Consider the following 14,164-nt stretch of genomic DNA (forward strand, 5'->3'; position numbering starts at 1 on the left):
TGGACGGTGTCACCCCTTCCTTGGACAGTGTCATCCCTCCCTTAGTTTTACCTTCCAATCCCTGCTTACAGGTCACATAGTTCATTTTCCACATAGTGTCTACTGAGTACCATGACTGAATATGTTCACTTTTCCTTCCTCCATTTCTGTTCCCCACTGACCCCCTTCAAAAGACAAAAAGCAACAACAACAAATCCCCAAAGCAAAAACAGATGAGATATGAGTACACATGCTCTTAGCAGATATAAGTGGTAAATGATTTAAAAAAGAAGTGGTAGGGGAGCAGCTTCCTGTGCAGGCAACCATTTAGACTCTGCCTATATTAAGATGAGAAGTAGGATGATAGTATAGATTATATTCCAAAGCTGCTTGCAAATTAGGTTTTTATATAAACAAGTGGTACCTGACCCCTGATCCCTGACATTCAACCTATGTTTTAAAGGGTTTTGAAAGAATTTCCTAGTATTTTCTAGCATTTTCAGGATTTTCTAGTATTCAGGATTATTATTATACATTTAAAGTTAACCATTCTAACTTACATTTGAATTCTGGTTAAATAAGAGATTATTGTGTATGGAAAAATGAAAAACAATTTCTTTATACTGCTCATATCATCACAATTCTAATTCTGTTCCTCTTTAGTTAATTAATTAATAATTACTAAATCAGTTGTACGTATTTATTTTGATGTGGACTTTTGCTAGGGAATCACATCATCCTGCCTCAGACTCCTGAGTATTGGGATAACATGTTCCTCCATACTGTTTTCCTATATTCTCTTCTTATTTTGTTGGTAGTGGGGCTTGAACTCTGGGCCTGGGCACTGTCCCTGAGCTCTTCAGCTCAAGGCTAGTGTTCTACTACTTGAGCCACAGCACCACTTCCGGCTTTTTCTGTTTATGTGGTGCTAGGAATCAAACCGGGGCCTCATGAATGTGAGACCAGCACTCTACCACTGAGCCACCTTCCCAGCCCTTCCTATATTCTCTTTAGATGAGGACTCTGGGAATCACCCTTTAAAGTATTTGTGAGAAAAACAGACTTTGACCAGAAAAGTATCACAGTGGTGCTAAAATATTCATGGCTAATGTTTTTGAAAAAAAAACTAATGTTTTTGAGTTATTTCTCTGTGTACACTATTGTGTGCAGATGCGTAATTTAAGTAGACACTCAGATATCATCTTAGTACTTTTATGTATTGCTTCAGTAAATTAGTTATACAATTCTTTTGTTAGGAAGTAGCTGTTTTTGTCTTTGATAAGAAGCTGATTGACAAATACCAAAAATTTGAGAAGGATCAAATCATTGATTGTCTAAAACGAGGAGTCCAACAGTTAACACGGCTTCGACACCCTCGACTTCTTACTGTCCAACATCCTTTAGAAGAATCCAGGTAAAGTTCTACAAAAATATAGATAACGGATGTCCCGAATTAATATTTACATATATATTTATATTTGAAATCTATTTCAAAAAAAATTTTTTTTTGGGTCTGGTCATGGGGCCTGAACTCTGGGCCTGGGCGCTGTCCCTCAGCTCTTCAGCTCAAAGCTAGCGTTCTACCACTTGAGCCACAGCGCCACTTCCAGGTTTTTTTTTTCTCTGCTTATGTGGTGCTGAGGAATCGAACCCAGGGCCTCATGCATGCAGGCAAGCGCTCTACCACTGAGCCACCTTCCCAGCTCTCTATTTCAAATATTATCAGTGAAAAATTCTTAGAAACTTAAGTGTTGTTTTGTCCATTTCCTTAAAATATAACATATTTGTAATGTGCATATGTGCTCCTCTTTTGAAATATCAATACTTTTTTTCACATTTTTTATGGGTCTGTATGCTAACTGTATGCTCAGCTATAGTGGTCAAAAAGGGAAGATATCAGAGAAGTATGGAATGCAGTAATTGCCTGAGAGTAGGAGTCTTTGCTCATTTGCTAGTATTTCTTGTCTTTTCAGTGAGTCATTATTGGGGGACAAAATGAGGTGTAGCTCAAGTGGTAGAGCACTAGCCTTGAGCTGAAGAGCTGAGGGACAGTGCCAGGCCCAGAGTTCAAGTCTCATGACCAAAAAAAAAAAATCATAATTATTATAATAGTTTAAAACATTGAGTGTTTTATCCAGTATGGTTTACAAATCCTCTTGATTCTGTTGATTGAGGTGTGTTACATTTATGTGTTTATGTGAAATTATACAAATTAAAAAGAGCCTATCTTACTGGTAACTTAATAAGAACTTTGATATTTCATGTATATTTGACTTTAATAATGTGTAAAATGATAGTAATACATATGTTTTTTTAAAACAGAGATTGCTTGGCATTTTGTACAGAACCAGTTTTTGCCAGTTTAGCCAATGTTCTTGGTAACTGGGAAAATCTACCTTCCTCTATATCTCCAGACATTAAGGATTATAAACTGTATGATGTAGAAACTAAATATGGTTTGCTTCAGGTATGTATTTTTTTATTCAACATGTAAAAGGGTTTTTAAAAAAGTAGTTTTTAGCTATTTATTAGCCATGTAAACTACTTTATGTAAATCTTTGATTCTTAATAACAATTTGAAAACTGTTTCTATGGTCCATATTTTTTTTTCCTGAAGTTTATTAGGCTTAAATGGTATAATTTTTTTCATGTGTGCTGATAATGGAGCTTAAACTTGACTCCTTGTGCTCTATCTATTCTGCTTAAGGCTAGTACTCTACCACCTGAGCCACACCTCTGCTTGGAGCTTTTTGGTGATTAATTAGAGATAAGAGTCTCAGGGACATTGCTGCCCTGGCTGGCTTCAAATCGAGATCCTCCGATCTCAGGCCTTCTGAGTGGCTAGGATTACAGGGATGAATACCAGTACCCGACTCTTGCATTATATGCCATGTACATATATTTTATAACAATGTAAATTATAATGAGATATTTAATAAAAAATGGTCTACCTCTAAAAATTTAGTAGCTAATAAAAGGGTACTATTAATGTTTTATATATGTCTGCTCTTTTTTTTTTTTTTTTTTTTTTAAATTGGGGACTAAGTTTTATTTATTTATTTTGGGTCCGGTCATGGGGCCTGAACTCTGGGCCTGGGTGCTGTCCCTCAGCTCTTCAGCTCAAGGTCAGCGCTCTACCACTTGAGCCACAGCGCCACTTCCGGCTTTTTTCTTTTTTCTTATGTGGTGCTGAGGAATCAAACCCAGGGCCTCAGGCATGCAAGGCAAGTGCTGTACCACTGAGCCACCTTCCCAGCCCCAATATGTCTGCTCTTTTTCAGGTTTTCTGTTCTCTATCAGAATAGTATCTTCCATACCATAGAGTAGATCAATGCAGTATGTGCTGAGTTTCTTGACAGGGATCATATTTTTTAAAAAAAATCTTTTAGAGGTATTACTAGCTTAAGATAAAGTACCATATGCAAAGTAAACACTCTTGTAAGTTTGTCATATACATACCTGTGAAACCTTGAGCAAAGTCAAGCTACTAGTATATGTCCATTACCATCAAGGGTTCCTCAAACTTCCGGTAATCCTTCCTTCCTACTCTTTGTATACTCTCTGTGTTTCACCCAGGAGATCACTGACCTTAGATCAGTCTCTTTTTCCCCTAGAATTTTTTTTTTAATTGTGAAAATACCATACAGAAGGGTTACAATTACATAGGCTAGGTAATGAGTACATTTCTTATCAAGCATTGTTGCCTCCTCCTTTGTTTCCCCTCCCTAGAATTTTTTTTTTTTTTTTTTTTGGTCTGGTCATGGGGCCTGAACTCTGGGCCTGGGCGCTGTCCCTCAGCACTTCAGCTCAAGGCTAGCGCTCTACTACTTGAATCACAGCGCCACTTCCGGCTTTTTTTCTTTTTGCTTATGTGGTGCTGAGGAATCAAACTGAGGGCCTCATGCATGCAAGGCAAGAGCTCTACCACTGAGCCACCTTCCCAGCCCCCTCCCTAGAATTTTTAAGTGGAATCCTATGGTGTATATTCTTTTAGTCTTCTTTCAGCCAACTTGGCAGTTTTTGAGATTGACCCATTATGTTATATATACTTGATGATATATATACATATCAATAGTTCATTTTTTTTTATTGCTGAGTACTGTTGTATGGATATGTAGCTTATTTATTTGTTTACCTCCTGATGGTCATTTGGATTGTTTCTACTCTTTTTGCTATTGTGAAAAAGCTCTTGTGAGTATTTGTATGCATTTTTTTTTAGGGACATGTACTTGCATCTTATGTTCTTTTTTTCTTTCTACGCTAATATTGGGGCTTGAACTCTGAGCTTCATGCTTTCACTCAGCTTTTTTGCTCAAGGGTGGTACTCTGCTACTTAATCACATTCCTAGTCCATCAGTTTTCTGGCTAATTAGAGAAAAGTCTAACGGACATTTCTCCTTGTTTGTGTGTGTGTGGTTTTTTTTCCCTCTATGCTGGCCTTGAACTACAAATCTTCCTGTCTCTCCCTCCTGAATAGCTGGTATTGCCGATGTACATTGCCATATTAGGCATCTAACAGGAACTTTTAAAGATGATTCATTGATATATTTGTTCATTCAGAAACAAATATGTATTGGATTGTATCTGTTTGGCACAATTCTGGCTGCTGTATGTAGAGAACAAAACAAAAAATCCTGCCTTTTGCAAACATTTGCATGTGAGAATATAGACAAAGAAATTTTGATAAGTGCTATGAAGAAAAAGAGTTTAAAAAGGAATGGTTTGTATGAGGGAGAGAGGAGACTTGCACTTTAAATGGGATAGTCCAGAACATCTCACTATGAAGGGGACATTTTAGAAAAGACTTGGAAAAGTCAAAGCAAGTCATATGGATACCCAGAGGAAGAATTGATATATTTTGGATTTTACTCTGGAAGAAAGGGGAAGAAAATTTAGAGGGTTTGAGCAAGAAAATAATGATCTGAGTTACTTTTTTTTTTTTTTGGTCCAGTCATGGGGCCTGAACTCTGGGCCTGGGCACTATCCCTCAGCTCTTCAGCTCAAGGCTAGCGCTCTACCACTTGAGCCACAGCACCACTTCTGGCTTTTTTCTTTTTGCTTATGTGGTGCTCGGGAATCGAACCCAGGCCCTCAGGCATGCAAGGCAAGCGTTCTACCACTGAGCCACCTTCCCAGCCCCCTGAGTTACATTTTAACAGATTGTAGGAGAAATAGTTTTGGATTTCTTAAAGGGTAAGACAAAAGAATGACATCAAAGTGGATATAAGACAAGAAAATATTCAGTTAATCACATCTGGACTTTAGAACAGAGGCCTGAGCAGAAGTTGTTGGAAACAATCAGCACATAGGTGATAGTTAAAACTGTGAGAATAATGAGAATATGGGAGGAGGTGGCAAATCATAGTGCTTCAAACCTTGGGAGAAATAAGGAAACTAGCAAAACAGGAGTTTATAGAAAACCAAGAATAAAAATATTCTGGAAATCAAGATTACTAGCTTGCCAAAACCTCCTCCTTCCTGGAAACAGAAAAATCCAGCCTTCGCTTCTGGGTAAAAAATTTGATGACAATCTCTGGTACACATATAAAAATGAGCAATTATCAGTCCGATGCAAGAGTAAGTGAACATCAACTGAATATATAAACACTAAGCATGATATTCAGAAAACTGAATTTCAATATGAAGTATAAGTCAGTAAAAAACCTTAATATTCAGTCTCTGTATCTAAAGAACTAATTAGTGAATCTAGATTCATTCCTTCACATTTCAGACTATGGAACTAAATAAATCTTGGAAGCTAAAATCACTTCCGCTTATATGCCTATAAAAAGGAGCTTAATACAGTTGTCCCTTACTATATCATGATTCACTTATGGCTTCACTGTATCAATGATTTTTTAAAAAATACATAGTAATTCCTCAGCTATTGCAGGAGCTACATTCCAGACACCCCACAGCAGGTGAAAACTGTGAAGTAGCAATAAGTGAACTGTGATAGAGTGAGGGATGACTATCTAACACTGCTACTTCTTAGGTTTTCACCTGTTGCGGGGGTAAGTCCTGAGATAGGTGAGGGATCACTTAGTTGTCTTTAGTTTTGCTTATCAGGATTTTTCCCACTAATGTTTAGATTGACCTACTAGAAATATTGAGACTTCTGCTTTTATGATGAAATTTGATTGCTAGTTGATATGTAAAATTCTTTACTGGTACAGCCAGCAATAATTATTAAGATTTTCATGAGACATTTTGATGTAATTGAAAGGACTTTTATTCAATAAAATACTGCCTATTTTCCCACTTACAGGTATCTGAAGGATTGTCATTTTTGCATAGCAGTGTCAAAATGGTTCATGGAAATATTACTCCTGAAAATATAATTTTGAATAAAAGTGGAGCCTGGAAAATAATGGGTTTTGATTTTTGTGTGTCATCAACCAATCCTTCTGAACAAGAGGTAATCATAGAATTAGTGATTGCATCTGGAATGAAGTAAAAAATTCAGTGTAACCCAGATAAATGTGTATAATTAGACTAGAAGTACACGGGTATGTTTAAGTTTATAGTTTTAGTAGATGGCTCATGTCTGTTATCCTAGCTACTCATAGGACTGAGATCTGAGGATCACAGTTCAAAGCTAGCCCAGGCAGAAAAGTTCTTGGAGACTCTTATCTCCCAAGAATTACATTTTGAAGACCTAGAGAAGTTTATGTTATTCAATCCATTCTATTATTTGTCTTCTTTTTCAAAGTAAATATGAGACTGGGTAGAGGGAACATTCCTCGTTACATTATCACAGCCCTTTCATTTATTTCTGACAAGCTTACCAAAAGAATTAGAGTGACTAAAGAACATCCATAGTTAACTATGACTTCCCTGGGAATATGCTGTTAGCAAATTATTTTCTTCTGTAGTGGTTTTATTTTTTTCTGTAGTGGGTATTTTGGCCTATCTACATGAATACAGCTATTCATTTATTGGTTTCATATATACTGTTGTTGAGGCACTGTACTATGTCTGACTAGTACACTTTTATTCTTGGTATAATCTTATGAACCTATTAACTAAGTCATATAGCTAGTGAAAGTATAAAGTTTCAAACAACAGTCTGTCCTAGCCCGTAAAACATGAAGCCTGTGTATGACATGAGGTAAACTTTGAATGTTTGTTTACTCACTGCATTTTGTAGTAATGGTATATCTTCTAGACGAGACTTCAGTAGTTTCTGAGTTAAAAGAGTTGTGTATACTTTCTAAATTTGGGAATTTTAAAAATTGAAGATGATAATAACATTTTTACTTGTTTGCATGAACTTAACATGAATTTGAAGGTAAATTGCTACAACTTGATAATAGTTTACTTTCTGTAAAAGTATTTAACCTGTGTTATCTCTTTTCTGTCTCATTGCAGCCTAAGTTTCCTTGTAAAGAATGGGATCCAAATTTACCATCACTGTGTCTTCCAAATCCTGAATATTTGGCTCCTGAATATATACTTTCTGTGAGCTGTGAAACAGCCAGTGATATGTATTCTTTAGGAACTGTCATGTATGCTGTATTTAATAAAGGGAAACCTATATTTGAAGTCAACAAGCAAGATATTTATAAAAGTTTCAGTAGGCAGTTGGATCAGGTATTTGCCTATCAATATTTTCTTGCATGCAAAACTAAGCATTATTTTTCTTCTATAATGTGGTCAGAAGTTCTTGAGATGGATGTCTTATTTCAAATTTGCATAAGAATAATTTCTATGAATAATGAAGATTAGTTAGACTTTTGCTAGAGTGAATATTGAAATATTCTCTAAAAGACTGGAGATTTTAGGAATGGAAATAATTTCAGGTATTAAAGAAAAGTATTTTAATTACTCTGTAACAATAGACTTAGTGTTTTGTTTGGTCTATAAATATGTGGAAATTTAAAGTGGTTTCTTAGATTATTAAAATGTATACCTTTTAAAATAGTTTATACTCATGTAATATTACTACTCTTTGAATAGTTGAGTCGTTTAGGATCCAGTTCACTCACAAATATACCTGAAGAAGTCCGTGAACATGTGAAACTGTTGCTAAATGTAACTCCAACTGTAAGACCTGATGCAGACCAAATGACAAAGGTAAGTATGCTTGGATCACTGCATTAGATGAATAGACAAAAAATTTTAAAAAAAAGTTAAAGTAGACAAAGCTCTTCTAAAGCAAGATTTTGTCTCCACATGACATGTGTTCTTGAATGTATTAACTATTCAATATTTAATTTTAGCTAATAGGCTCTCCTCCAATAGTTGTAATTACATATGCAGACATTTTGAACTCCCTGAGAAGTCAAAGCCTATAAATCACTCCTGGATTTTGGAATATAGTATTCTTTTTGCTCTCAAGATTTTCAGTAGGAGCTGAAAGTGTCTGCCTTACTTAGTAGGTAATAAGCCTGTAGTAACCCTTTTATACATTGAGGACCATCTACTTGTGTTTCCCTTTTGAGGAAATAGTTTAGACAGCAGGAGTCATCATGGGCAAGAGCCGAATCCTATTTCCTAGAACCCTAGAGACCTATAGAGGGGCACATTAAATGATCCCCCCAAACATCCACATCATAGTTCCCACAAAAGATATTTTACTTAATTTTTCCAATATCTTAGAGTTGTATTAACAAATGCTATTGCTCAGCGTTTGCTAACTGGTAGCAAATTTGATAACTGATTTTGAAGAACTTGAAAAATTTATTTTCTTAATATGATTTTTAAAAATACAACTTCTATTAAAAATGATTATCATTTTGTTTAATGTGTCTGATTATTTTCTCACTGTATTGTATGTGGTTGTTTCAGTTGTGTGAAATACTTTCAGTATTTATCAAAATAACTTATTTCCATATTTTTAGATTCCTTTCTTTGATGATGTTGGTGCAGTAACACTTCAATACTTTGATACTTTATTCCAAAGAGATAATCTTCAGAAATCACAGTTTTTCAAAGGATTACCAAAGGTTCTATCAAAATTGCCTAAGGTTTGTTGTTCATCAATTTCTTATTGTATCAGTGTTTAAGATTTTTTAAAATTTAGTATAAAAACTATTCCAAGAAATAAGGCAACTTTTGTGTTTAGTACCTACATGATTATAAAATGTGGCAGACTATAGCTGAAAAACTCAATTACGGTGCAAAAAAATTAACTAAAAGCCACAAGGATGCTACCCCATGTCAAATCAGCAGTTGGACATCAGACTGTAATTATGGAGATCACTGCTCAATCATGAGTTAAGGATGTAGTTCTGTATTGATAGTAGCCTGTCCAGTTCCTTTAACTTTTCCTCTCACTTACTAAACTATGAGTGTAAAATAGTCTAAAATCACTGCTTGTAAAACTAGTAATTCTGGCAAAAATGTTTCCAGTGTTTTAATCTATCACATAACCAGTGGCCACTTACTAATTGTCTAGTCTTTTACTAATTAAGTCGTAAGATTATGGAGAGAAAAGAGAAAAATGCTGTCCCTGCTCTAAAGGCCATTATGGTTAATATAAATAGGTTAATATGCATGAAGCAGCAATTAAAAATACAGGACATTAGGAATTAAGAATAGAAGCATCAGTGAAGACTTAAGTGGTGAAGGCTTCCTAAATACAGGACCATCTATCTTCTTTCTTTTTTTTTTTTTGGTCGGTCATGGGGCTTGAACTCTGGGCCTGAGTGCTGTTCCTGAGCTCTTCAGCTCAAGGCCAGTGCTCTACCAATTGACCACAGCACGACTTCCAGATTTCTGGTGGTTAATTGGAGATAAAATTCTCATGGACTTAGTTTGCTTGGGCTAATCCTACAGGTATGAGCCACCAGTGCCTGGCCCATCTATCTTCTTTTACCCAGATAGTCATAGCTTATGCCATTTGTTTTGGCATAATTAGCAAAAGCATTTTTTTTCCCACTAGAATGTATTTTAATTTCAACCACAAATTACATGATCATTTTACCTAAAAAGATAAAAGTCTTGAGGTTTCAATGTTAATGCTAAAGAACTGAAATCAATCAATTTTATAAAAAAATTTTTGTTTTTCAGCGAGTCATTGTGCAGAGAATTTTGCCTTGCTTGACTTCAGAATTTGTCAACCCCGACATGGTACCTTTTGTTTTGCCCAATGTTTTACTGATTGCTGAGGAATGCACCAAAGAAGAATATGTCAAATTAATTCTACCGGAACTTGGTCCTGTATTTAAACAGCAGGAGCCAATCCAGGTATGTTGTAGGTTATGTTGCATATTTATAGGATATTATTCACAAGGATGATTGTTACTGAAACAAAAGAAGTAATTATATGAGTTAAAAGATTGCAACTGTATGACTCTTTTTCATTAGCTATTTTGCATATGTTTGAACCATCCATAAAATTATAATTACACTTTGTAGGTGAATGTGTTTAACTTTATATAAGTTTTCATCTCAGGAAATAAATTACAATGAAATTTTTTTATTAATAAGTTTTTTAAATTGTGAAAATACTGTACAGAGGGGTTACAATTACATGAGCAAGGTAGTGAGTACATTTCTTATCTAGCATTGTTGCCTCCTCCTTTGTTTCCCCTTACCATCCCTACCCTCCCATCTCCCACTCCCCCTCCCCCCTGCATTTTTGCTTTATTCTTTTCCCATTTGACTTTATTGAAAGTTATAGGCTTAAAATGTTAATTTTTTTTCTTGTACTTTTAGGTATTTTGTTTTGTTGTTTCAATCTTGAACTTGTAAATGATTAGCTCCAATTGTTCCTCTTTATTTTCTTGGTAAAATGTACTTTCATTAAAGGAAGAAAATGCTTAGATTACCATTGAAACAATGTACTTATGTAATGTGTATGTATAAGTGAAAAAATACCTATTATAATATATGCTTGACAGATTCAAGATCATCTCTGCTTCAAGTTCAGAGAGGACATAAAACTGGGTTTGACTCCAGGACTACTTTATCTCTTTACTTGAAGTATGACTTAGATTTATCATTAATTACCATCTTAAAGCTTCCATTTCCTCCTTTCTAAAATGAAAGGGGTTATTGAGCTGAAATTACATTTTCTGGCACATAGTAAATATTTTTTTTTCTACCTTTTCATGGCAATAGCTTATTAGCTCTCTGATGTAATAGCTGTGACTTTGTGGTTCCTTTGGAAAGAGGGAATATAGAAGGTAATATATGGTGAGAGTTCCTGTGGAGGAAGCAAGGAAGGTGAATACAGGCACTGAAGCAGGGTTTCCTGCCAGTACTCAAAGTACAGAGAGGGGAAGTTGATGGAGTCACATATTCCCCAAGATATGAATGAGTCAAGATAGTATTCTAAGAAGCCCATGACCTGAATTCTATGTTGCCTCCATTCTTTGGTTTTTCCCTTTTTTCTTGGAGGTGAGGGGTGAGGGGTCAGTCATGTGGGTTGAACTCAGGGCTTGAGTGCTGTCCTTGAACTTTTTCACTCAGGGTGAAGCCCTGGTGTCACTTCTGGCTTTCTGATAGTTAATTGGAGTTAAGAGTCTCACAGACTTTCCTGCCTGGGTTGTCTTTGAATTGTGATCCTCAGATCTCAACCTCCTGAGTAGCTAGGATTACAAGTGTGAGCCATCAGTGCCCGACTCTGATTCTTTTTCCTTTTTAGTTTCCAGTTAAAAATTCTTCCTGAGGGCTGGGAAGGTGGCTCAGTGGTAGAGTGCTTGCCTTGCATGCATGAGGCCCTGGGTTCGATTCCTCAGCACCACATGAGCAGAAAAAATTTTAAAAAAGCTGGAAGTGGTGCTGTGGCTCAAGTGGTAGAGCGCTAGCCTTGAGCTGAAGAGCTGAGGGACAGTGGTCAGGCCCAGAGTTCAGGCCCCACGACCAGACCCCCCCCCAAAAAAAAAATTCTTCCTGAGGACTCTTTTAGGGGAAGAACCCAAAGGAATGATGCCTCTGTGCCTCTCAACATTTAAAATAAAATTTATCAAAATGAAGTGCAGGAAATGTAAACAAGAGGTTTCTTTTTTTTTTTTCTTATTTCTTCATTTTTCTGTCTTTTGGGAGGGTAAGAGGGGAACAAAAATGGAGGGACAAAGGGTGAATAAAATGCAGCAGTGTGTTGAAAATAAACTATATATCTTGTGGGTAGGGATGGGAGGGGGAAACTGGAAGAGGGCAAAGAAGGGATAACAAAAAGAAATTACTCATTACCTGACTTATGAAACTGTAACCCCTCTTTATATAACCTTATTAGTAACAATAAAAAAATTCTCTTGAAATTTTTTTTATTCTTTGCCGGTCATGGGGCCTGAACTCTGGGCCTGGGAGCTGTCCCTTAGCTCTTCAGCTCTTCAGCTCAAGGCTAGTGCTCTACTACTTGAGCCACAGGGCCACTCTGGCTTTTTCTGCTTATGTGGTGCTGAGGAATCGAACCCGGGGCCTCATGCATGCAAGGCAAGCACACTGCCACTGAGCCACCTTCCCAGCCCTTCTCTTGAAAAATTTTAACTGAGCCTTGGCAAAACAATATTCTGATTAATAGTAGGGCTAGTTTGTTCCTTATAAATTAAATAAGTGGAGGAAGCTCGGTTAAAAAAAAAAAAGCCTAGGTCAATTAAAAATGTTTCTTTCTAGAATTTTTCCTTACAGATTTTTTTCTTTTCTGTATCCTCTCTTCTCTCGAACTTCATAAATAAAGAGATAAAATTTACTTTTTTCGGGCATTTTTTTTGGGGGGGGGGTCCGGTCGTGGGGCCTGAACTCTGGGCCTGGGCGCTGTCCCTCAGCTCTTCAGCTCAAGGCTAGCGCTCTACCACTTGAGCCACAGTGCCACTTCCAGCTTTTTTCTTTTTTCTTATGTGGTGCTGAGGAATCAAACCCAGGGCCTCAGGCATGCAAGGCAAGCGCTCTACCACTGAGCCCACCTTCCCAGCCCCTTGGTCATTTTTTTAAAGTGTGTTAAAGCTTTTATTTTTCCCCAGAAGCTTTCTGAACAGTGGGTATTTGTAGGTGATGTATTACAGTAGATACGTAAAAACTAGAAAATTAGTCTTTATTTAAATCATTAGACTGAAAGCAGATTCTAAGTGGTATGCTTCCAGAAATGTCAGAGGCTTGATTTGTATGTTTTTGTCTTCCACGCCTTCAGGCTAGCAACATGGTGAGTGTCAAAATACATAACTTACTCTTTTGAAAAACAAAACCTTTATATTTTGGCATATGTTGAATCTTATCATATATTCTTTTTTTTCTTATAAACAGATTTTATTAATTTTCCTACAAAAAATGGATTTGCTGCTAACCAAAACTCCTCCTGATGAGATCAAGAACAGTGTCCTTCCAATGGTTTACAGAGCACTGGAGGCTCCTTCTATTCAGATTCAGGTACTGCATTTTGATTTGTTTATGTTTTGTGCTAACTTAGATTCTTAAAACAGAAGAAAGATAAAGCATATTTCAGGATTAAGTTACAACATTTTATATAGAACTCAGTAGTGAATCTGTTTGTCAAAATTACATTATTGACACTGTTATTAAACATATTTATTCCTAACTAAAGAATTAAATGATTCATGATTCATAAAGGAATTTATTCTTGATAGGTACCTTTATCATAAGTAGATTTATTGCTATCATCAGAAATGCACTATTATGGAAGAAAGTTTTATTTATTGTAGCTTGAATTATGTATACCTCTTTCTACTTCTAATTAGATAATTATGATTGAAAAGAAAAGGGCATAGATGTTATGTTTCCTGTACTTGTAATTTTCTTTTATGTTTGTTAATTCAGTTTTCTATTTAGCAATCCTGTTCCTAGGACTAGGGCTTGTAACTCAAGTTGGCAGAGCACCTCCCTATTAAACTAAGTTTAAATCTCAGAACGATAGAAACAATACCAAGAAAACCAGAATGCAATATTGTCCTGCAGTGAGGTTAATTTGTATGGCAAGGAGGTGAAGAAGCACATCACCAGGCTTTTGTCCCACAAAGACAATCTTGAAACAGGTTCATTTTGTAGTCTTTGCTATTAAAATTCTGGTTCTTTGGGTCTCTGTCTGGAAAATCATTCTGGATTGCTGTTAAAAATGTAATTTTAGGAAGTAGAAGTGGCACAGCACCATCCTTAAGTGAGTAGTTTAATTTTTTTTTCATTTTGGAAAATTCTTTTTTTTTTCTTTTTTCCTGTCATACTAAAGTTTGAAGTCAGGGCCTCTTGAACTTGAAAAGTTAGCTGCTCCATACCCCTAGCTCTT

The 14,164-nt window shown here is 36.0% G+C and overlaps 1 protein-coding gene across 8 annotated transcripts in view; it reads left to right on the top strand.

Annotated features, from left to right (window-relative positions):
* Positions 1–14,164, top strand: part of Scyl2 (SCY1 like pseudokinase 2) — a 43,858-nt gene that overhangs the window by 13,604 nt on the left and 16,090 nt on the right. For all 8 annotated transcript variants that reach the window (XM_069990975.1, XM_069990992.1, XM_069990931.1 and 5 more), the window contains 8 exons: positions 1,236–1,393; positions 2,302–2,446; positions 6,248–6,397; positions 7,351–7,572; positions 7,939–8,055; positions 8,823–8,948; positions 9,994–10,170; positions 13,171–13,293. In XM_069990975.1, the coding sequence (XP_069847076.1) occupies positions 1,236–1,393; positions 2,302–2,446; positions 6,248–6,397; positions 7,351–7,572; positions 7,939–8,055; positions 8,823–8,948; positions 9,994–10,170; positions 13,171–13,293 (1,218 nt within the window). The remainder of the gene's footprint in view (positions 1–1,235; positions 1,394–2,301; positions 2,447–6,247; positions 6,398–7,350; positions 7,573–7,938; positions 8,056–8,822; positions 8,949–9,993; positions 10,171–13,170; positions 13,294–14,164) is intronic.

The sequence above is a fragment of the Dipodomys merriami genome, unplaced genomic scaffold, assembly GCF_024711535.1.
Source record: "Dipodomys merriami isolate MVZ:Mamm:240054 unplaced genomic scaffold, mDipMer1.0.p SCAF_10, whole genome shotgun sequence".
In the NCBI taxonomy this organism is placed as follows: domain Eukaryota; kingdom Metazoa; phylum Chordata; class Mammalia; order Rodentia; family Heteromyidae; genus Dipodomys; species Dipodomys merriami.